Source organism: Epinephelus lanceolatus, chromosome 15 (genome assembly GCF_041903045.1).
Source record: "Epinephelus lanceolatus isolate andai-2023 chromosome 15, ASM4190304v1, whole genome shotgun sequence".
Lineage (NCBI taxonomy): Eukaryota > Metazoa > Chordata > Actinopteri > Perciformes > Serranidae > Epinephelus > Epinephelus lanceolatus.
In genome coordinates, this window is record NC_135748.1 from 22,214,362 (window position 1) to 22,239,663 (window position 25,302).

Here is a 25,302-nt window from a genome sequence, read left to right on the forward strand (position 1 = left end):
TCTCACCTAAATATAAAAACTTCAGACTCCAAACAACCAAGACAGCGATGGCCAAATCAGAAGTTTCTTGCTTAAGGACAATCAAAGTTGTGAGTGAGCTGAGCATAAACATTATTTATAGTTAAGTGGATCTATAAACGAAGCTAGACGTGTGTAGCCCAATATTACGGAGCAGAAGTACATATATTTTATTGCAAATATAGGAAAGTATTCTTCAAAACAACTCTTCTTTGAAGTAAAAAACAAACAAACAAAAAAACGTATATAACAGCATAAATGTAACGCTAATATTTTCTAAAATGGACAATGTGTGACAACATCCACTGTTTTTTTCTGTTGCTAATGACACATTGATTTTTTTTTGGCCTTTCTTTGATAGGACATTTCAAGTGTTAACGGGGGAAAGGAGAGGAGATGACATGCAGCAAAGGACAATTGGCTGGGATTGACCCTGCAGCCGCTGTAGCAAGGGCTTAGCCTGTGTACATAGATCGCCTGCTCTACCTGCAGAGCTACTGAGGGTCCTGCACACTGATTGACTGATGTAGTATAGAGTTATCATCATTACTTAATTACCAACTGAGAAACTGAGGTACTTCTGAAAGCTCTGACATATCCAACTTGGCACTTACTGACATGAAAGTGCTTGAAAACAACACATACAGAAACATCACATCAGCTAGAGAATGGAGCTCTGAAGCCAAAGCATCAGAAATGTCCTCTCATCACCGAGAGTGTGATGCTGATTATTTCCCTGAGCCTCTCACCTGCTGGTCCTGCAGTTTGACGCCCACCACTCTGAAGGTGTTGTTGGCAGTGTTGTGGTAGATGTTGATGCGGCTGAAGCCCTGCTGCCCAGGCTTGATGGGCACCCACTTCTTACTGGCATCGTCGTAGACCATCACTGAGGCCCGCGCCTGACAGATACTCTGTTCACTGAAGGAAGACAGAAAGAAAAGGGAACGTTAGAGGAGTCCAGTTAAATATTGTGACAATGTTCTGTTGTTTGTGGAAAGGGGCATACAGTGGTTAACTTAATTTATTATAGAAGCTGAAACATATAGTTTTGATTGATGATTTCTGAGATAATTTAAACACCTTGTCATGTTAACAAAGATAAATCATTTCCATAGCGATCAACAATCTAACAATCTCGGTATCTAAGTCTCTCCATGTGTAACAAGTTGGTGATTTCTGCCAACCAGGTCTTCAAAGAAGGCACATTCCCAGTTTTCCAAACAGTTAAAATATTCCTTTTTGCCACAATCATGCCACATTGTATTGTCTTCTGTTGCAAGTGGGACAGGGCTAACAGATGTTGTGTTCCACCCAGGATGGCAGTGCGTGGGTCTGGTGTAATATCACAATTGTGTACTTCTGAAAAGCACTTAAAACATCTGACCAGAGCTTGTTTAGTTTGTGGCAAGACCAAAGAGGTTGCTCTAGGTGGAAAGTGGGATTCAGTTCCTAACAGTCAATAGAAGGGACAGGATGAGTTTCATTTGAGAGCCAGCTCCAAACTGTCCGATCCATCAGCATCGTTTGCCTCAGAGCTGATCGACTCTTTTCATTGATGCCTGTACATTTATCTGACAGCTGCAGAGAGCAAAACAAACAATGACACCAAACTCATGCATCTACACTCCTGGAAACCAGGAGCCAGAAGGAGTCATGGTGGAGAGGAAGGAATGGTCCAGAGCGTGGCTTCATTTCACCAAGAAAGACGACAACAGTGCTGCTTGTAATGTCTCTAAAATGATCATTTTAAGTAAGTGCTGACACAGCAGCAATCCGCTAGGAAATCTGTCCACACAACATGAGCTTAAACTCCAGGAATGTCATGTGTTTGACACTCTGCACCCAAGTTCCACTGCTTCACAACAGAGCATCAAGTCCAACACTGATGGTAAATATCCTGTTATAGTAACATGACGCATAACAAGTAACACATGATTTTTTTTTTTTAAAGGATCAAACACTTTTTATGCTCCTTTTTTGAAATTCTATTTCTACTCTTTACTCAAGTATTTATACTTTGCTACATTTGCTATTTATACCCTTGTTATTAGTCTGCTCTTAATGAGGGGATTGAGTGTGGAAGTGAGAGCACGTGAGGAGCAACTCTACTGCAGATGCAAGGTTGCAACTGCCTGGAAGAAACACATTAAGGAAAGTTGCCTATACTGTAAGGGAAAAAGTAGCTCGCTAGCTAACGTTAATTAAAGCTGCATTAATTTTTCATGTTTAACATTAATATTTGATGTTACAGTAAGGAAGGGGGGGTGAGCGGAAGAGAAGGAGTGGGAGATTGTTCATATCTCAACTGTATAGGCTGTCCGTCTTTGTTTGATATCTACTCTACTTCATTAAAAACAAGTTTCATCAACAAATGCAGTTTTTTATGTGCAAAGTTTTACTCTAGTAAAGTCACATGCATGACTTATTTCAAATTAATTTCTACACTGTGTTCAGAAACAGTGAGAATAAAATCGTTGCATTGATGCTAAAAAACAACACAGAAAACTGATCAAAAATCAGAACTGATAATAGCATTGGTATCATTAAACTCTTTCCTAGAACAGTGGAGAGTATTAGATTATAGAGATGCTTCCCTGCACCGTTAACTCTCATACTGAGCAGCACGGTGGAAATGTGCCGGTGGTCACTAAAGTGAAACCAGTGCAACAGAGTTACTGTGTAATTATCTGGTTAGCTGAGGGGGCACTGGGGAGCCACACCTCTCTGCAGTTACCACATTAGGAATAACACACTGCCACTGTAGATATCTGACAGTGTGTGTGCTGAGAAGAGGGTGGGTGCCATTTCTGAAGGCTATAAACAAGACCTCAACGTAAAACCGAACCCTGGAAAATTCCCCTCTCCCTCCTGGCCTTTACTGTGGTGTGGTCGCACCATTACAGTGCATGAAGAAGTGTTTTGAGGGGTGTGCGTGATGTGTCGGTTAATGATACAGTGTGCTAAAAACGCAAGTGTTTGATCAGCAAGTGTATCGCCAGCTGGAGGCTCGTTTGGTGAAAAGCAAATGAAAAGTCGCACATCACAAAGCTACTAGGACGCATAAAATAATCACGTTCACAACCACGCAGCCGAAAGGGAATTCATTCATAAAACGAGACATGTGGCTGATGACTTATGTGGCTTCGACAAATCATAAATCACATCACAAAACGACCACTTTCAAGAGATACAGCTCGCAAAATAAGGATCCATGTGTGTTGTGTGTGTGACTACTGTTATGACCTTAGCACCATATGTGTCTGAAGGTGGAAACACATAACAGCAGGTGGCGAGGGGATGAGGACTGGCGGAGGTGAGGTTAACTTGCAGAACCTGTGAAGTCACTAAACGCTTCTCTAATTTTCACTTTCAGCACCTCAGGGACCGGCTCTCTGGCACTGAGACTCACATTAGCAGTCTGAAGGTGTGAGGGCCAAGAAAAGCAAACTAAAGAGCATTGTTGATGCGCTCGCTGACTGTTAAAGTATGCCAGAGCCTTTAAGGATGCTTCCTGTACAAAATGAATATGTAAAGAAAACTCTGTTATACTCACATACCTCTATGTTCAACGAAGAATCCAAAAACAGAGAAAACTTCTTGATGAATTGGAGTAAAAGGGGTCCACGTTTAAAACAGTATGAAAGCATCTGTTTACAAGCTCTCACACGACTTGTACAGTGTAATTCAAGTCTCATTTGTCCAACCATATGCTCAGTACTTCTACAACACATGCATTTTTGCTAAAACCTCAATATTTGAAACATCTTTGCATAAACATGCGCACACTTGCCCTGGCACTCAGATGTGCAAGTGCTTTAAATAGTAAGGTTTTAGTGAAAATGCACAAGTTTGGGAGGCACTGAGCGTACGACTGAATAAATGAGACTTGGATTATACTGCAGGAGTTGTTTTACACTACGAAAATGGATGTTTTGATATAGTTTTAATGTGGTTAAATGTGGGCAAGGGGCCCACTACTGCAATTCATGAAGAATTTCTTTAGTTTTTGGATTCTTCGTTCATTGCGGAGACATGTGAGACAAAGTTTTCTTCACAAATTCAGTAATTTGTTGATTAACTGGAAAAAAAAAGGTCATTGAGGGAGTGAAGTGTTCCTTTTATCACTGCAGTCGTTCACATAAGCATGACATGGCCACTACAGCAGCAAAAGTAACTAGGATTGGGTGGAAAAAAGAGGCGGACTAACATACAGCAAACAAGCAAACCCTGGTGGATGGAACATGAAAACCTGTTCAGATATACTACGCATGACAACGACACCCTTTCGAGTTCTGACTGAGCCTAAGCAACAGCCTGCTGTACCTCTGAAAATAGGCTGGAGGTGCGCAAAGCTTTGCAAAAATAGAGCCGGGGTGGCACTTAGCCTGTTTGCTGATGCACAGATTAGGTCAGGACGTTTTCATTGGTAAAAGCTGAAACAATCTGATGTTCGATTGTTCACATTGCATCCAGTGAGGGAGAGGTGTAAGAGTGCAGCTTTATAATTTACAGCAAATTACTTTAATTATCTGCTGATTATTATGCATCCAATGTGAAAGTAGTGGAAAAACACCCATCACATCTTCCCAGAGCCCAAAATGATGTCTACAAACTTGATATTTCATTCACCCCTTTAATTAACAATTTGATTGAGTAACTGTTGCAGCTTTAAAATTTACAGTTTCATATAACCTGTAACCGTTTTCTCCTCCTTGACAAAGTTTCAAGATATTCAGTATGGAGTGCACATGATCGTGCCTTGCAGTCACATCTTAAAACCATTAAAACATTAACTTCTGCTAAATAATAACATTTGAGACGTTGGAATGACACACTGGAGATATGCATGACCCCGTTAGAGAGGTGTTCCAGCAGCTCAAAGCTGTTTAAGTTATGAAGGTATGAAAAAAGCCAGAAATGGTGACAAGAGCCAAAAGTGTGATTAATTGTTCTGTTACCTTGACTTTTTAACGCAGAGCCAGAGGTGAATGAGATTATATGGCGTAATATTAAACCTCCAGCAATTTAGCACAATTACACTCACAATAAAAATGGCAGAAATAATATAACGACGAAGCAGATACATGAGGTTGTCTTTCACAGCAGTTAACGAGGACTGGGACTTGTTTCAGGCCCCGAGGACGGCAGTAACATTCAAATGCCAACATGTGACCGCCCCCCTTCCTCCTCTGACAACCTTTCCTTCGAGGTGCCGCTCTGCAGGAGGAACACAGCGTGACACCTGAGAGACCCCCCCCGGACCGCTCGAACACATGGTTCAGTCCCAGCCGGCTTCCTCTCACTTTTCCTGCCATCGTCTGCTCTCCGGTTCCCCTGGGGTCGTCTGAACGGCCTCAAATAACTCAGCAGCGATGACATAGTGATGAGATTCTACTGGCTTCACTTAAACCCTGCATACCTGAGAGTTACTCTGGCAAAAATAATAAAGTGCAATTTGGATGAATCCCCCTAAAATTCACATGGAAGGAATTCAAAATGAAACACAATAACAGTGTGAGGGCTGGATATCAAACTACGTCCATCTCCATTTTTCTTTCCTTTTTTAAACTAATTTATACAATGCAAAATTCCATAGGCTTGTGCTAATAACGTTAGAATGTTGTATTTGTTTGGAAAACGTGTTTAGTATAAGACAGTTGTTTTGTCAGTGAACCTTGTGAGTTGTAATGGAGCTGAATTTTGTAACCTTACCTTTGTTAAATGTTGCTGTTGTCCCTGGCTTCATATGAGTAGAGAAAAAGTTTGCTAGCTACTATGCTAATTTATACAATGTAAAATGCCATAGGGTTGTGCTAAAAACATTAGCATGTTGTATTTGTGGGGAAAATGTGTCCAGATAAAGACAAGTGTTTGTCTGTGAATGCTGTTAGTTACAGTGAAGCTGATTTTTGTACTTGTGTTTGAAATTGTCGCTATTAAGCCATGTTTAATGTGTGTTTAATGTGTTTTGAATCAACTAAAGTTTACAGCACTTCACAGAAAGCCACCATTGTTTTGGAGGTGTAACGGCAGAGAGACACAGACACACCAACGCACAAGTATAAATGCTCTGAACTGTGTGGGCCATGTGTGTAGGCTACAACGTAGGCTTTACATAGAGCTGACGCACAAGTATAAATCCCACTTTTGGTAGTAAAAACAAAATGATTCTTATTTTCAGGTGATTATACACTAAAGAAAACATACTTATTGTGTTAAACTCCATTTCTGCCATTGTATCCCCCTAAATCCTAGACCTTCTGTTTGCTCAAGTGTTTGTCTGTGAATTCTGTGAGTTATAGTGACGCTGATTTGTGTACTTGTGTCTTGAATCAACTAAACTTTACAGCACTTCACAGAAACCTTCGCCGCCGACTAGTGTTTTGGAGGTGTAACTGCAGAGAGACACAGACACACCACTGCACAAGTGTAAATTCTTACCACGGCGTACGTCATATGCATAGGCTATGGCGTATGGTCTGCCGCACAAATATAAATCCCCCTTAATTCTGCCTTTATCCTTTTTACGGAAAAGCTGGCAATGGATTTTCTTTTTAACATGGTTAAGAGAGGGATTCTGTACTTCATAAAAAGTCTTTATGGAGTCCCTTAGTAAGTATTTTATTTTCTCTAATTAAAAAAGTTTGGTGGGCGTGTGTCTTTCCATTTAAGTTAAATTAGGCATCTGGCAAGCAAGGCAGCATAAGAGATTTTTCTCTGATCTAAAGCTCTTTTTCATCCTAAGTATCTCAAAGTAAATCACCTGTCTGACACATGACATAAAGATGTTTATTTCCGTGCAACAGTATCACAAGGTCTGAGAATAAACTGCACGGCAACATCATGTCTTCCCTCGGGGAGAAGCCTTTAAAGCTCACTTGACAGATGGATTTCAGCAACAACTCCCACGATTACAACCACCGTCCCTGTGTCAAATATCCATCATTCCCTACTGCACAACTGCTGCCGAGTTAACCTGCAGCAATATCATATCAGAGACATCACAACACAATTTATTCGTGACAATGATTCCAGCGCAGAGACATTTTGTGAATGGTTAAACACAGTAAGACACAAAAAGTAAGTCTGGATGTAGATGCTGACGACTGGAAAATGGTTACACAACAAATATCCTCCACCCAGGGACAAACAGGAACTTGAAAATCAAACAGGAAACACATTTGTCTTTTACACAAGCAGATGTGAAAGCAAAGTTCCTCAAATACATTCAGATATAGCACAGAATCTGATCTGACGAGTCACTCCGGATACAATCCTGTTGGACAGACACAGACACAAAGATTCATCTTTAACCTCCTGCAAATGTCATCTTACTCCTTATATATCAGGAATAACAAAAACAAATCATCATTTCATCACTGATAACTGCAGGATATAGAGATCTGAAAAGTTCACTGCCTCAACATTTGAGCAGAACCTCCCATTCTGCATGTAAAACCATAACGGATAACTACAGACGTCATGTTTCCTACATCTCTAAATAAGTTTAACAGACTCTCTAATCACATAACTGACACTTCTCTCCACTTCAGAGACCCGACAGACCACCAGAGGCTCGCTGCAAGAAGGCGGGGAGGGGAGGAGGGAGGTGGCTGCGCCTCTGTGATGGATCTTCTTACAAAAACAGGCCCTATTTCTGGAGCAGTTTGGGCCAGAGGGATGGTGCGCCTAAAGCTTGAAGCTGACGGTTTCAGTTCTCTCAGAGCAGTCAGAAATAAAGCGGGCGTCTCGTCTATTCCTCCTCCACATACAGTACATTGCTCAATCGACATATCATGGGATGGAGAACCAAAAAAAAGAAGACGATTTCTTGTTTCTTTCTTCTTCACAGAGCAGCTCAGCTAATTTCTCCCACTTCTGACAGTGTGCTAAATGCTTCTGTGTGTGATCTGATTGCTGAGGGTGGCGTACTCTCTCTGGGTCACATGACAAAGAGGAGACAAGGCACAATGAGGCACATGATAGCTGCTCAACATCACAGCTGCTACTACCAACCAAAAAAAAAAGAAAATAAGAAACAGGCCCACTTTGCTCAAATGCTCCATACTTGACAGATTTTTTGCTGTATAAGTAGAGTAGAGAGATGACAGAGAAAACAGAGTGAGTATGTGTTTATGATGAAGGGACAGCAGGCGATACGGCTTCATCTGAAAAAGGTCAGCTGTTGCTGAAAATCACAATCAGTGACATTAAAATAATGTGATGAATCAAACTGATGTTCAGAGCAGGAAAACAGGAAGAACTGAAGGTCAGACTAAAGAAAACATTATTTTAGAATATGTTAATCACAAAGAAGAGACATTTTTCAGTGATAAGCTTCATAAGCCAAAGTTATTGTTGCTAAGTGGACTTCTGTTGATGATATATTGACTGTGTAGATGCAATAAGAGTAAATTAAAAAGGGGGAATGTAACAGGACGATGATTCATCCTTGTTCGTTATACACAGTATGGAAAAGTATGGAATTTGATTTTAGTACTTTCCAGGTCTGAATAAGTATAGAAAAAAAGTAAATGAGAATATGGAAAAATATTTGTGTCCAGACTACTATCCCAAATCTGTTTTCTAAAATATGAAATGCAGAATTTCTAAAACATAATTTGATCACACCAGCAAAGTGTTTTTCATGGCTTTTGGAACAGGCAGCCAAAACGTCTACCACTGACTGACAGTGCTGGCCAGAGCTAACTTGACATCACCGAAAGCAAGGCAAGAATGATGGCGACTGAACGCACACTCCTGTGCAGAGCTACACCTGTACATCACAGCCTGCACAACAGCTCTGCCTCCCACTGACCTCACAGTTACAGTTAACTTAGTCTCTATATACAGAATGTAGAGTCTGTAGGCAAACCCCGGAGATCTTGCCTCTGGAAGAAGAGCGGAAGAGCCCTGGTTTCCGGTTGTAGGCTGTTTGTAGTCCGTGTGATATTGACCAATCACATTTGAGCCGGCTGCAGTTGTTGCCAGGTTAAATGGTCGGTGCGGTGAACTAACGAGGCAGAACATAATTGACGTCACTGCAAACTCTGAATCCATCACAATGGTTCAGCATATTTACTTATATATAAACGGAAGTCGGAAACGGAAATTCGCCTCCTCCGCCCAATCAAACCGGAATGCCAAAAAATTGGGGGTCTGACCCCAGAGGCTGTATCGCCGTCTGCCAGAAGTCAGACACCAAATACAGCCGATGGGTTCCGAGAATGCAGTTAACTGAACCAAATCCAGACATCCATGACCAAATTAGGTGTAAAAGAAAAGCACAGTAGTTTTTTAAATGCATATATACATAGCACTGCAAATAACCAAATATTAAGCTTGTGTTACCCTCTAAATTATGCAGTGACTTTCAACTCATCTTCAGTTCTTACTTACAAAGGAGTCAAACAATACAGGGTGGGGAACAACAGCAGAATATTATTTATCCAAATATGTTAAGGTAAAATAATACGAGTATAGGCAGCACTGTTTAGTTTACTTCCTCTCTGGGCAGAGGTGTTTGACAGTGGGACGTCGTCCAACTTGCATGTGTAGGTGTGTGGACTGAATGGTGTTGACTGATTCGTATGAGCTACAATGTTCTGGCAATTATTTGGCAACATACATGATAACAGTTGGATTTTAAAACCAGTCATTGACATAATAAATAAACATATAGCTATTTGTTCTGAGGTGTCAAATATGATCTAGAAAATCTACGGATAAGTCTTTAAGTTGAGTCTTGAAAAGTATGGAATCTTAAAACAGGAAAATATGTAGGAACCCTTGGTTTAATAGTGATTTAAGCCTGCAATAGAAACTTTTCACAGCAGACACATTTATTAAAATCAGCAATGGCTCCATTCCATTAAGTGTCCCAGTAAGACATGTCAGTGAGTGAGTAGGCACAATAACAGAACACTAAAACTGGCTTACCTAAATGGAAAGTAGCCTTCAAATAAAATTACTACCGTAAAATGTCAATTAAAAGCCTCGTCCCAAATAAACGCCCAGTCCCTTTTACTAGCCTGGTGTGGCTACACATTTTGACAAGTAAAAGCCTGTCTCAATTAGATGTTGGGTCTGGTTGCCAAGCAGTTCATTTAGAAGTTTTTTGGATGTATAAAACCAGGTTGTTGGCTACCCACTAAAGTAACTGTCAGTTAAGTGTTTAGATAGCACATACAAATATAAATGCTTAAACTTTTGTCACTATGGAGATGCTACACACAACATAAGCTCGGTTAGATTCTCCACAATTCAATTGTTAGGTTCATTTTACTCGAATACAAGTAACGTTTCGAGTAAAGGCTCTTCATCAGAGTAGCAGTCTGATGAAGAGCCTGACGCTCGAAACGTTACTTGTATTCAAATAAATTCGACTGAGCAATGGAGCCCTGCAGTGTGCGACTGTTTTAATCTTCTTTTATATGCACTGTTTTCAGCTCAGCACCTGCCCGTTTTTTGGTTTGGATGTGCGTGTGGATTTCTTTATATAGGTTCATTTTACTGAAACCACGAGCGCCAAAGAATACAGTAATTCATTCAGATTTACCAGCCTGATAGACAAAAGAAACAAAGCGGTCAAGTCAGAATATGTATTGATTCCCAAAATGCCAGGTAAATTATATGATATATTGTATGCCCTTAGTTTGTAAGGGTACACCCATCAAAAGAATCAAAAGGGTTTTTCGTAAAAATTAGTTGTGGGTGTTGTATTTCTCATCTTTTGTGACAGTTTTGTGTGTAAGGAATTAAAGGCCTGTCCCAAATATAAGCCGGTTGAGTTCAGTGATTCAGACAAATAATAGAATAATAATAACATTGAAGTTCTACGGTAAGTTATAAACAATAAAGCATAAACAAGAAGCTCAAAGATGTTCCGTCGAGCTGCAGAAAACTGCAGTCAGGTTATATTTCTCTGTGGTTCATCACCACATGTGACCCCTTTCACATAAATAGTCATGTGAACTTTTGTCAATATAAAAATACTGATTGAAGCCGTTCTGAGCAGTTTCCCTGAGGAGCAGAGAGCTCGAATGACCAGCTGACATTTGGGCAGTTTCTCTCTTCAGGCTGCTCCAATCCTCTGAAGGTTTCAGCCTGCTGGTATTTTCCCTCCTGTGTATTCTATAGACTACATCTTTAAAAATGCATAAGCACTTCCCCACTACCAGCTCATGAATAAAGAAAGAAATACTGAGCGTTTCTCACACCACACTGACAGGCCAACGAGAGCACAAATATTTAAAATGGTTTCCTTTGCTATTAGCTGGCAATATATTTGTATTGGTGCAGAGGAAACACATGTATTCTGGTTCTTAAACAGTATCAGCTTGACTTGATTCAGCCAACAGTCACTGCCTGAGCATTTCACCTTGTTTTTGCTGGACTAAGCAGATTTCTCAGCGGAGACTGAATAATATTCACCTCAAAAAGCAGCCTGAGAGGGTTGAGGAGGGGGAAAAAAAAGATGAGGAGTAGAGAGAGAGAGAAGGAGATGAATAGATGGCAGAGAGGAAACAAGAGCAGAGAGGATATGAAGGCTTCTGCCACACTGAGCGCTTCCTCATGTCAAATAAGCCTCATAAGGCGAGCGGTGAAAAGGAGGCCACATTCCCAGGCTTTTGAATTAAGCAAAGCACTTCCCTGCACACATGGTTAGACATATGTGCCCCCAACCCTCCCTCCTACACACAAATCCTATACATGAACACACACACACGCACACACACACACACACACACACACACACACACAGTGTCACGGCTGTGTGTTTCAGTCCATTAGCAGACATCTCAGCGCAGGAAGAACTGATGCCTGAACCTGATGAAAAACGACTGTATACATGTTGGGTTTGCGTATTTAGGAACAGCAGTTGTGTGTTCCTGTAAGATTCGTCAGCATCCTGATTAGATCACTGGTTGTATTCAGGCTGGGAAAGTGTTTCCTTGGCATATGGAAGGAGTGGGTTGGGGTGATGGGGTGTGTGTGTTGCGTTCTCTCTGGGTAGCACCCGAGGGCAGAGCTTCTGTTATCATGGCAATTAGCTTTTGTTGCCGGGGTAATTGTTTCATCCTGCTGGTTCACAGTGGAAGGCACCCGAACAGACCCGAACAAATGATGAGTCATTCAACACGGCCCCGCGCGGCCCGCTCATGACAGCAGTTTAGAATTGCTGGGCCTTTGTTTCCGTGACGAGGACTAAATGTTAAAACACTACCAAAGGATACCAAAGCTGCAGAGCAGAGCCACATCAGCACAGGGTTGCAGAGCCACTGATACACAAGTGGTGCAGTATGTTTAACGACAAAGACAGTGATGAGTATGAGTCGTTTAAAGGTAACAACCTGGACCCTATTTTATCATGTTTTTATGTTTAAGTGACTAATGGTATCAACAATTGGTGAAACTGCTCCAGCCACAAAACAGGCTGCAATGTAACAACTCTGGCCACGTTCGCACTGTTTATGTCCACTGTAAGTGCTTGTTTTTGCAATCTGACAGGCTCAGATTGTTATTATAAGTGTCTGACAACATTATGGAAAGTATCTCTACAGAGACAGACCTTTTTGTTAAAGGTTAAGATCCTCTTTGTTCTACCAGAAACAGCCTATAAATCGCCATCGCCAAACCCACCAGATTCCATTCAAATAAACAGTAATTTTAGCGTGTACAGAGCCAGCATATTTTCACATCTAACTGGGTGAATTTAAGGTTTATTTCAACCAAACAAGAGTTGATGAATGTTGGAACAGCAGAAAGACAGACAAATTGGGTTTTGTGAGTTTTATTGTGTTTCTGTTGACTCTGAATAAAGTGTGCTTTGCAAGGATAAAATTACTGTTTATTCAAATGGAGTCTGGTGGGTTTGGCGATAGCAGTTTCGAGACTGTTTCTGGTTAAACAAAAAGGATCTTACTCTTTAATATATAGGTCTATCTCTGTAGGAATCCTTTCCACAATGTTGTCAGACACTATAATAATAATTTGGGCCTGTCAGTGAGAAAAACAAAAAATAAAAAAAAAAACACTTTTAGTGGACGCACAGTGATGTTGCAAACATGCCCCCATGGAAACATTACAACCTATTTCACTGTTGCCATCTGAAGCAGTCTCTTTTCATATTAAACTAGTTTTAAAAAATTCATATCCCATTAGTTACTTAGACACAAAAACATGTAAAATAGGGTCAAAGTTGAAAATACCAAACTTACCCTTTAAATTTTCCCTCAACTGTGCAGTTAGCCTAGCTTAGCTCCTGTATGGTCATGTTGAAGCTATACCCAAAGTAATTACTTTTCCAAAGATGAAAAGCTGATGTAAAAAACTGCACACTGTCACTTGTATGTTCTTCTAAACAGTATTCATGGGGGCATTTCAGAATTGCTGGGCCTTTGTTTCCGTGACGAGGACTAAATGTTAAAACACTACCAAAGGATACCAAAGCTGCAGAGCAGAGCCCCATCAGCACAGGGTTGCAGAGCCACTGATACACAAGTGGTGTTGTATGTTTAACGACACAGACAGTGATGAGTATGAGTCATTTAAGGGTAAACTTTTTATGACAGTGGAGAGATGGCAGGAAATGAGGGGAAACAAAGATGGAAAGCCACATGCAACAGAAACACCTGACTGGACTCAAACTGGGAACATCAGTCATGCAACTTAAACCATTTCTGTATCCCTAGTTGATCATTTTCTCTATTATTAAAGACATAACCTCTCAAATCCACTTCCTGCTTGTAGCCACAGCAGCAGAAAAGTTTCACAAGAGGATTTTTGTATTTGTACTTGCGATAGCTATTTTTCAAGAAAGAATGCTTTGATGAGTGCACAGTATGAAACCCACAGAGCTGGAGAAAGCTGCATTTTCCTAACACAGCTGCTACTTTATTATAATAACAGAATAAAATAGTAGACACACAGCTAAACTAGGACAGTTTAGCTGTTTAATTGACAAACTGCATGCGAAAACAGAAAAAAAAGTCTTTCCTGAGTTCCTCTGGCGCTGAATCAGAGTAGGAAAACATAAAAATCCTCCCAGAACCAAACCTTTTCGCTTCAAATAATATGCATATAAAGGCATCACCTGCATATAAATCTTGTTAATTATAAGGGGCACCATGCCTCTGTCACTCATGCTTCAACTCAACTGGCTAATAAGGGCAACACTGTTGCCTAAAATAATGAGGGGAGACCTGATCGTTTGATTGACACCAACAGGAAATCCAGGTTAATTTTCCAACCGTCAAATCAGAGGTACAGATGAAGCCAAAAATTAATCCTGATTATTTGCTGCATCTTAGAGGTGCAGCCGTCGATCTGCACAGCTGGTGACACCTTCACAGACCCAATTAATCAATTCATTTCATGCTAATTAACTCACTTAAAAAAATCATAACCTCCTGCACAATGAGAGCCGGCTGAGAGAGACGGAGGCATCCAGAGAGGCTTCCTGTGCAGCAGGAGTGATAATTACACAGTTTTATGCATCCCTGGTCGGTACTGTAGATAATAGAGACATGCAGTCAGTGTCAGGGAGGGTTTACAGCTCAATCTGAGGTTTGGTAAACAAACGATGGCAGCAGAGCAATATGCTGCCATATCTGAGTTATGGCTGTCTGGGGTGAAGAGAGAGAGACCCTCTCTGTTTCAGAAGCATGTTCTAAGGGAGATGTAAACAGGCCCAATAATCTTACAAACTTCTGTGAAATGTAAAGCACAAACACACGTTCAAATTTTACTTCAGCTCAGAGGCTCATCTTGCTGAGACTGAGGCCTCTGTGGTGTCCTGCCACTCCTTTTTCAAACAGGAACACAGGGACATAATTATACACCCACACACAGTATATTATAGTACCCATACTGTATGAACACCCAAAATAACAGTCACTGGTATTTTTAGTGCAGGGCCATCTTAGGGCAACAGAAACAGACAGCCACACACATTCACACACAAACATGTTTACTTTGGTCACTTTGGGGAAATTACATAGATTTACACACAATCTAGGGTTAAATGATGTCCACAGTGAAACACTGTGATGCAGGATGACATAATTTTTTAGGGGTTTGTGGTGGGGTTTTTCATCAACTACCAAACCTGACTTGCAAACCGCCAGCTTTATGCATTACTGTAGCACAATTTTGAGGACTGAGACAAGGACGGAGCACCACAACATGTGTGTGTTTGAGAAAGACGGACAGAGAAAGGGGAGAAGGTGGACTATTGCACGTAAAGTTTTTGTAAGTTAATCATAACCTACTTGGGCTTACTTGATATTTAAATAATAGTAAATAATGTCAGTCAACCAAGCACATGTGAGGAGATATAGTAATGTAGTCATGTAATGTAATACAGATACAGTAATGGTGGCAAATCTTCACAATGGTGGACACAAACTTAGGTTTCACTTTGCCCATCTGGCAGGCTACAGTTCATCTGGTAGATAAATCAGAATTGTTACTTTTTATGCACGCAATGAACGCCATTAGTGCCACTGCAAACCTGCACCCTTGACATAGGAGGATGAAGTCGCGATGGTGGGCTCGTTGACTGACTGCCACTAGCGATGGCACTGGCATCATCCTTCCGCCCAGCTCTAATACATTCATTTCCTGGGGACTTACTCTCACCTTAACCCTAAGCTTAACCACCTTTTCCCAATCGGGGACACTGCTTTTGTCCATAGTTGGGCAAACCGTCCTCAATTAATTGGTCTTAACCCTGAAATGTCTTCCTGAAGGTAGCCTTCACCTCTCTGTTTCTCTATACCTGTACACCTCATTGACTTAATACACTCCCTAACCCCTAACCCTACCTACTGAATACCAAACCCTAACAGTCCAAACATACATGGGTACATTTGAAAACATGGATACGTCTATGCGTTTTGGCCTTCCGTCTACATGCAAACTGTGTGTTAGGTCCCTGAACATGAACCTTTTGTAAAACTCTATATCCAGGGTGAAGATTTTCAGAAACTCTGTTTTAAGAGTTGACGTGTGGACCCCGAAAACAGAGTTTTTGGCTTGTGGCAAGGTGTGAGCTGTTATCTTCTTTGTGTGGCGTCACAAATGAGGCAACATTTCGTGCAATGGTGGACCAAGCAAAAATAGTGCTGGCTCTAACCTTACTAACAGCACTTTGTACATGTTAACACATAAATGTATGGTGACTCTTCCACTCTACAATACGCTACAGAGGTCACTGCCCCCGTTAGCCTTCCAGTAATAGCTTTTTATTAGGCTTCTGATTTGCCATCATCTTCTTCTTTGTGTGGCTTTGGGGTTACAGTTATATTGCCGCCTGTTGGTTTGGCATGCTCTTGACAGCAATTCATTTGTGTTTTGCATTTGGACTGAGATTTACTTATAACAGTGCTCATGTGGTAAGGAGGGAAAAACCCAGTTTTAAAAATAGCTATATATGTTCACTTAAACCTTACTATTTAAAAAGAGAATCTATATATTCTATATTTAAAAATGCATTTGGAAGCATTTGGGAAGTACTGAGCATACAAAATGAGACTTTGATCATACTGCACCAGTTGTATGAGTTTGTTAACTGATGTTTAATATAGTTTTGCTGTTGTTAAACGTGCCTCTCAATCATCATTCATCATGAAAGCTTTTTTGACGAATTCAAGGTAACACGACATGATTACTGATTTACAAACGGTCATTGTGTGGATGAAGTATTCTTTTAATCATAAAACCAAGTCTTAACCTTTAACAGTCCACTGTCGAACCTAAATGTCCTCACAATGCACAGATGTCTTCACAACAAAGTCTATATTGGTCCTCACAAAGATAGCATTACAAGCCCCCCGCCCCTGCCCCTCCCACACACACACACACACATGCAGATTGATTACTGTGTATGGATTTCATTAGTTGTATGTTATTATTCTGTCACCATGAGGATTATAGTCTCCACTGGGCATTTGGGGCAGAGCCACAGCCTGTGTGTAGCATAGGTGGGGGTGTATACACTTACAGTATGGATGCATGTGTGTGTCTGTGTGTGTGTGTGTGCATTTGGGTGGGTGTTGCTGGGGTCCAGCTGACAGAGGGAAGAGGCCTGACTGACTGCCTGGATTAGAGACAGAGCCTGGCAGGCAGATCATTACCTCACTGCAGTCTTAAATCTAAATTAACCAGGACTTAACTCTCGTACAAGACCTCTAATCTGCTCCATGGGGAAAGTACTGTTCACAGGCACACAGAGGGAAGGAAGCCTGCGGGGACTAAAAACAGCACAAGCCAACTTTATTGCTGAGAAACAGTGTGAAGCCTGGTCATTTGTTAGTGAGCAAACTAAGCACAGTTAGCTCGTTTGGAAGAAACAGCGAGAAACATGATGGATGCCAGATTTCAGCGATTGCAGTGGTGTTGCTCCATGCGATGTAACACTCCTACTAAACTACTGTAAATGGAAGAGGGTAATTAAAACTAAAGAAGAGTCACATACAGACATATAGGGTTATTATTAATGTCCTGTTACGCCTGCTATCTTGCCATGCATGTCATATTAAATGTATAACAATTACTCAGATCTGTTGTATTTTGTGTTTGTTTTCGGACCGCAATGCCAGTTGATCGATCCATGTCTTTGGTTCAGACCTTAGACTGATATAAAGATGGACGATGTGTCTACACTTCCTCCCACTGCACAAAAATGAAGCCAGAATATCACAGGTACAGCTGCTGCTATCTTGTGCCGATGGCGTCATTTGAAGCATAGTATTAATCAGGAGCTGGGGCTGCGGTATCAAAGTCCCGCCCATACAAACCCCTGACTGAGTCAATCACAGCTGCCAATCATGACATCACCCCCCTTTTTCTAGAATCAATAACAAATTAAAACCAAACTCATCAGAGAAAAAATACTTGAACATACACCAGTGAGATCAAAACTCCCTAAGATGATAGAAACCATCTTTATGAAAACATCTGCTGACGTGGAGAGTGACGAGTTTTATGACCACTGGGGAGCAATCAGGATGTTTTGGCTTCAACTTTGCAGAGCTGTCATATCGTCCATCTCTACAGTCTATGGTCCAGACCGAAAGATCTCAACAACAACTGGACAGATTGCCATGAAATTTTGTACAGACACTAATGTTCCCATCAAGATCAACTGTAATAACTCTGATGATTCTTTGCCTCAGTTGTACTTTGCTAAGTAGCAGATATTAGCAAGCTAACACCCTAAAAATGGTGAACAAGGCAAATATTATACCTGCTCATCATCAGCATGTTGGCATTGAAATTGTGAGAATTTTGCCATGTCTTTACGTTAAACAAAACTAAGCTAAGCTAAGCTAAGATAAGGTAAGCTAACTGGCTGCTGGCATCTGCTAAATATAGACTAATATTTCTAGTTGGCCTAAAGACATGAGAATGGTACTGATTGTAATCTAGCTCTTGACAAGAAAGTAAATAAGCACATTTCTTCAAATGGCAAATTGTTACTTTAAAGGTCCAGTGTGCAGGATTTAGTGGCATCTAGCTGCTGAGGTTGCACCCTGCAAACTTTTGCCATGTGCCAAGCGTGTAGGAGAAATATGGTGGCCGATGCAAAAATGCAAATAGTCCTATCCACAGCCAGTGCTTGGTTAGTCCATGCTGGGCAGGCCGCCAGGAAAGCTGCTCACTCTTGCGTCAAATTTTTCCCAGTGGTCACTCGCAGTATTTCAGCTAATAAGTCCCCTGCAGCCAAAAAAGCGTTTTCCCCATAGACCACCATTGTACAAGACACGTCTGACAAACTGTTGATAGGACACCTCAGACTGCAAACAAGACCAATTATGAATCTTTCTATTCTGAATTTCTGAGATGGTTAATAATGATGGTTTTATATTTGTAAAACTTTCCTCAAGACTAAAAAAGAGATTTGAATATCTGTGATATCATCACAATATAAAGTCTACGAGCTGAGCGGGAACTCGCAGGCAGAGCCAGAGGGAGAAAGACTACTGCACATATTCAGTGGGCTGAATAAGTTGGAAGCTAAAAAACTTTTTGTTGATGCACCAGGTGAGCAACTCTAAAGGAATGAATAGGCGTCATATTGGAGTCTGGTATCTAGCTATTATTCAAATCTATGATTCCGGGCTACTGTAGGACAACATGGCGGACTCTGTGGAGGACGACCTGCTCTGTATGTAGATAAACAGCTCATTCTATGATAACGGAAACATAACTATTCTTATTTTCAGGTGATTATCCAGTAAAGAAAATTATATTATATTTCATTTCTGCCAATATATCCCATGAAATCTACACACTGGAGCTTTAAGTTTAGTTGTTTTTTAAAATACATTTTTAGAGACAGTGCAACAACTACAGTAAAGTCACAAACACTAAATCAGTACCTGGATGCAGCATCGACTCAAACTGCAGGTTTTCAGCTGCAAACACCATAAAACTCACTAACACTCACAGACTGCACCAAAGACACTATGTTTCTATCCTACAGAGCCACATTCTAGATTTTCCACTGTATGTATGGTGCTTTCTATGTTGGGTATTAGTATTGAACATTGAAGCAACGTGCCTTTATAGTATTAATGACTAAGACCACAATGGTGAGGACTGAACGGAGTTCAAACTAAGCTTTAACGGCATTAAAATATCTCCACTAATGCATCACAGTTCCATGCACAATGAGACTATTATATAGCAGCACAGCAGTTCAGATTCTCATAATCTACACAATGTCATCCAAGCTTCAACATCCCTGATCCATCATGGTGTCCAGATTGTGATAACTGTGCTGCACCATGGTGTGTTTATTTAACCCCTGGCCCACTGATACACAAAGTACTGTGTAATACTGCAGATAGGCCACAATTAAGCCCCAAATGGGAGAGAGGGGGAGAGAGCAGAGTACCGCCGTCTTAATGGCATTAATGCAAAACCGCATTAATGTGCTTATGTTCTTAGCTAAATGTCCCAGTTGTGTGCAAAAAGCTCAATCTCATGCCACGATGTATCAGTATGCAGTGCTACCACAGTTATTTCAGAGGCAGAGAATGCGTGACCTATATTCTGCATTTCCTGGACTGTGTGACTCACATGTACAACAATATACAGATATACATGTTAATGTGATTTCATTCAACACAAAAAATGGTCAGTAGCAGCCATGTTGAAGGGAAACTTCTGTATTTTTCAACCTGGACCATATTTTCCCATGTTTTTGTGTCTAAGCGACTCATGGAGACAGCCATTACTCAAACTGGTCCAGTACTGAGAGAGAGCACTGCAGCCAGCAGCCGCTAAACAGGCTGCAACGTAACCTTCATGGCAATAGTGCACTATCAATGTATGTCCACTAAAAATGCTTATTTTGCCACTGACAGGCTCATATTGTTTTTTTAACTGCCTGACACCATAAATGGAAAGGAGCCTACAGAGAAATAAAACATTTTTCTTCACCTTTGGCATAATCCAGTCTGTTAGTTATTGTCTTACTGCAAAGACTCAACTCACAAGACTTCAGACAGAGACTTCTCCTTGAGTGAGACTTGGTTAGACACAATAATAAACACACCAGATCAAGCTAAAGGTACAGAAAAACATTGTATTTATTTGTCAGACACTTATAATAAATAAAAAATAAATCTGAGCCTGTCATTGGCAAAAACAAGCACTTTTGGTGGATGTAAATCGACAGTGCACAGTCACCCAAAATGGGTATAGTGCAGCCTGTTTTGCTGCTGCAGGCTGCAGTGCTCTCTCTCAATACTGGAACCAATTTCATCAAATCTAATGTCAAAGTTTCCCTTTAAATTATTACACTGAGTTTCACTTGCTGTAATACTATTACACGTTGTTGTCATTCCTTTTCTCCATATTGTTTTTCTATTACTCGATTTCTGTCCACTCTAGATGAGGATGAGGGCATATGGGTAACAGCCTGAATTTTTATTTATTTTTTTTTTTTTAAATCGTGATCTAGTAAATTTTCAGAAAAAGCAATTGAAAAGGAGGTGTGCAGCTAAAATAACAGGACAGCAATGTCTGTCCAGTGAATTTTATACCTGACAAATCAAGACACTTCATCACATTATTGCAAAAAATAATTCACTATTGCCCAAAACTTATTTGCAGCCAAACATCACTGGATCTCCCTATTTTGAAAATATGACACCTTTTACAAGAGAGATCCCTCTGCTGCTGCTTTCCCTGAGTTTTTTTGAGTAGTTTTTCCTGATGCTTTGGGACGACACAGGAAAAACAGTCTGAAGGAAAGGCAGGACAGTAAAACAATACATGCATGATGATATGTTGCAATGGTGACACTTTATTGTTTACAAAGAATAAAATACATTAAATTAAAAACACTTCTTTTTAAAAAAAATTTATGTAATTATCTTAGTAATGTTCAGTAGTGGTTCAGATTGCCTGTGTTTTCTCCCTGGAAGGCAGCTACGTAACATCCAGTTGTAAATTCTATTGCGAACCATGGCAAAAGAGTTTTTTTTGGGTTTTTTTTTTAAGATATTTTTGGGGCGTTTTGCCTTTAGTCAATAGGACAGTATTAGCATGAAAAGGGGAGGGGAAGAGAGGGGATGACATAAGCAAAGGGCCGTGGGTTGGAATCAAGCCCTCGGTCGCTGCGGCAGGGACAAAGTCTTTGTACATGGGGCGATTGCTGTACCAGGTGAGTTACAGGGCGCCCCAAATTAAGATATTTTAAGTGTGAACTGCAATGCTGTCTTGCCAATACTCTTTGCAAGCCTCACCTAATTTTACTGTCCTACTCTTTCCACATAATTAATCCAGTTTGCCGTCTACCGTCTGTCTGACTCCATGTGAACGCAGCATAATCCACATTGAGACTCAATGGAAATATTGCACAACCTTTCCGGTCTTGTTCTAAATTATTATTTTGGGCTGTATGAATAAAAATGAAAGTGATTTTTCATGAAATTCATATAAAAAAAGTAAAATAAATATACTATGATGTCTTTCTGTATCAGACTATCACAGCCATCAGTAAAGCAGACTGAAGTCATGATGCTGCAACCATCAGGTTTCTGGCAGGTTCTTGTGCCCCACATAGTGAGTGGTTCAGGTCAGTTTTAAGCAGCAGCTGCACATATTGTACACATAAAACTGCATTGTCCTTTATTTTTAAATCCCTTCTTCCTCTCCCTGGTGATAACAAGACAGCCAACAGGGCTGTTTGATCCCACACTTCTCATCTGGGACGGCAGCAGTGACCAAACCTCCCTCCCCTCCCTCCATCTCTTCTCCATATCATCCGTCCTGCCAGCAGAAAACAGAGAGAGAAAGGGAGAAGGGCACTGGCCCGAAAGATCTGCCATTTTAGCCAGAAGCCATGCTGTCTTCAGTGTTTGTGTGAATTAAACATGTATGGAGCGCTTACAGGGCCCTGCTATTCAGAGATGCCCTGTGTGAGGCTGCCAAGTGTTTAGAATAAAGAAGCTGCTCGGTGTTCACACAGTGGGCTGCATCTCTCTGGCAGCATCTCTGGCTTTGACTGAAAAGATGCGACCAGGCGGGAGGGGGAAAAAAGAGAGATCAAAACAGATCAGAGTCACAACTTCTGACACTTAACTCATGCATACTAACAGGGAGCTATTTTGTTTGCAGTTTGGCGCCAAATCAAATTATCCATGCACACAATAACTAATCCAAAATAACCTAAATTCTGTGTCTGAACAACAGTTTGCTGCGGCCAGATTAAGATCACAGATTAGTATTTTAGGCTCTGATTAAAATACAGCAGAGGAAGATCTGCCCGTCTGTGCTGCTGGAATATCATAACACTTTCTTCGCACACAATGGTCGAACGTCGCTGACGAAAATATCACACAAATGCACAATTACAACTCAACCATTTCATTCACCACTAAATATTTTCACCTCTTTTCGTTTCCTTGCTGCATTTGACATTTAACTTCCACCACTCATCGCTGACATATTCTAAAAGAAGAAATGACCATACACACACATTTGCACACAAGTGTCGGTACAAACCTGGCGGCGATGTGGCTGTAAAACAACCCTGAGTCACTGACACTCTGAGGGAGGCAGTAACGAAGCACTTGGAGCCGATGTATGTCCATTTTGGTAAACAGGAAAACAATATCAGCAACGGCAGCAGCAGCAGTCTGTCTATGACACAAACTCCCTCTTGTGCTGCTCCATCACCTTTTAACTATAACTCATTAAAAGCAGTTTAATCCTCCTGCTGGGAGCCTGCGGCAAACATCACGAACAGGAGCGCCGGCTGCTGCACCAATGAAACAAAAACACTTAAAAATGGCATGAGATTAAAAAACGTCCCTCAGATCTGAATTCTTGCACTGCTGCATCCGCTCTGATGATCCATCCGGTAACAAAGAGATGACTGATGGACAGACTGGCAGAGATGAAGTCATTGACCAGCCTGTTGCCTGACAGATGAGCGTGTGTGTGTGTGTGTGTGTGTGTGATTGAACCTCTGTGCTATTGTCACACTGTTAACCCAAGGGAGATTACCTCATATCCGTCTCAACCAGCGTCTACCCCCCGTGCACACACACTAATGTTTAAAGAGTGTGTGTATGCGGTGGAGGTGGGGGGTTGTTGTTGGGGTTTGCTGCTGTTAACCCCCCCTCCTCTCCACTCCAGCCTGCTGTTGCCATAGCCACCCAGTATTAAGCACAGCCTGTATTAACAACCAGTGGTCCATACTGTGGCCAGTTCCCATTGACTGGAATGCCCTTAACCTCCGAGGATCGATGTTGCGGGTGAATATACACCAACATGTACAACTCACATTAACTGGAAGAGGTGTGCGTGCTAAATGTCCATTAACATCCACTGAGTAATTGACTAACTCCAACCCTCAATCAGAATTTGAAGCACAGGGGGACATTTTTCTCACCAGCTTTATCACTGGCTGGAGGCAATTTGTCTAGACTATAGTCCAGATTAATTAAAACTGGAGCCACATAGTTTGTTCAAGAGCACTGACAAGTTTATTTTTAGTCACGCTAACACTGTGGCTCTGTGGTTGATCAGTCCAACACTTTGGTCTGGACCAAAATATCTCAACAACTATTTGACAGACTAAATTATGCCACTAAACGTATATACTAGGGCTGCCACTAACGATTATTTTCACTGTCGACTAATCTGTCGATTATTTCTTCGATTAGTCGACTAATCATTTCATCGAAAAATGTGTTAAAATGTTGAAAAAAACAAACAAAATTACGTCATCTAATGTCTTGTTTCGTACTCACGCTGAAGGGTTTTAGTTCACTGTCATGGGAGAGTCTGTAAAGCTGCCAATATCTGAATGTAAGAAGCTGCAGTAAGAGTATTTTGGGGTACTTTTATAGTACTTTTCTATGAAAAATAACTCAAACCGATTAGTCGACTACTAAAATAGTCACCGATTATTTTAATAGTCGATTAGTCATTGATTAGTCGACTAATCGTGGCAGCCCTAGTATATACACTCCACTCACCGGCAACTTTATTAGGTACACCTGTTCAACTGCTCATTAATGCAAATAGCTAATCAGCCAATGACATGGCAGCAACTCAGTGCATTTAGACATGGTCAAGATGACCTGCCGAAGTTCAAAGCGAGCATCAGAATGGGGAAGAAAGGTGATTTAAGTGACTTTGAATGTGGCGTGGTTGTTGGTGCCAGACATTTTTCAGAAACTGCTGATCTACTGGGATTTTCACACACAGCCATCTCTAGGGTTTACAGAGGATGGTCTGATAAAGAGAAAATATCCAGTGAGTGGCAGTAGTCTGGGCCAGACTGGTTCAAGATGATAGATAGGCAATAGAAACTCAAATAACCACTTGTTACAATCAAGGTCTGCAGAAGACCATCTCTGAACGAACAACATGTCGAACCTTGAAGCAGATGGGCTACAGCAGCAGAAGACCACACCAGGTGCCACTCCTGTCAGCTAACAACAGGAAACTGAGGCTACAGTTCACACAGACTCACCAAAACTGGACAATAGAAGATTGGAAAAATGTTGCCTGGTCTGATGAGTCTGGATTTCTGCTGCCACATTCAGATGGTAGGGTCAGAATTTGGTGTAAACAACATGAAAGCATGGATCCATCCTGCCTTGTATCAACGCTTCAGGCTGCTGGTGGTGGTGTAATGGTGTGGGGATATTTTCTTGGCACACTTTGGGCCCCTTAGTACCAACTGAGCATGGTTTAAACACCACAGCCTACCTGAGTATTGTTGCTGACCGTGTCCATCCCTTTATGACCACA

The 25,302-nt window shown here is 41.1% G+C and overlaps 1 protein-coding gene across 3 annotated transcripts in view; it reads right to left on the reverse strand.

Moving 5' to 3' along the window:
- The window catches only part of evla (Enah/Vasp-like a), a 66,205-nt gene that overhangs the window by 22,291 nt on the left and 18,612 nt on the right, over positions 1–25,302 (reverse strand). For all 3 annotated transcript variants that reach the window (XM_033642764.2, XM_033642763.2, XM_078175060.1), the window contains exon 2: positions 768–936. In XM_033642764.2, coding sequence (XP_033498655.1) covers positions 768–936 — 169 coding nt within the window. The remainder of the gene's footprint in view (positions 1–767; positions 937–25,302) is intronic.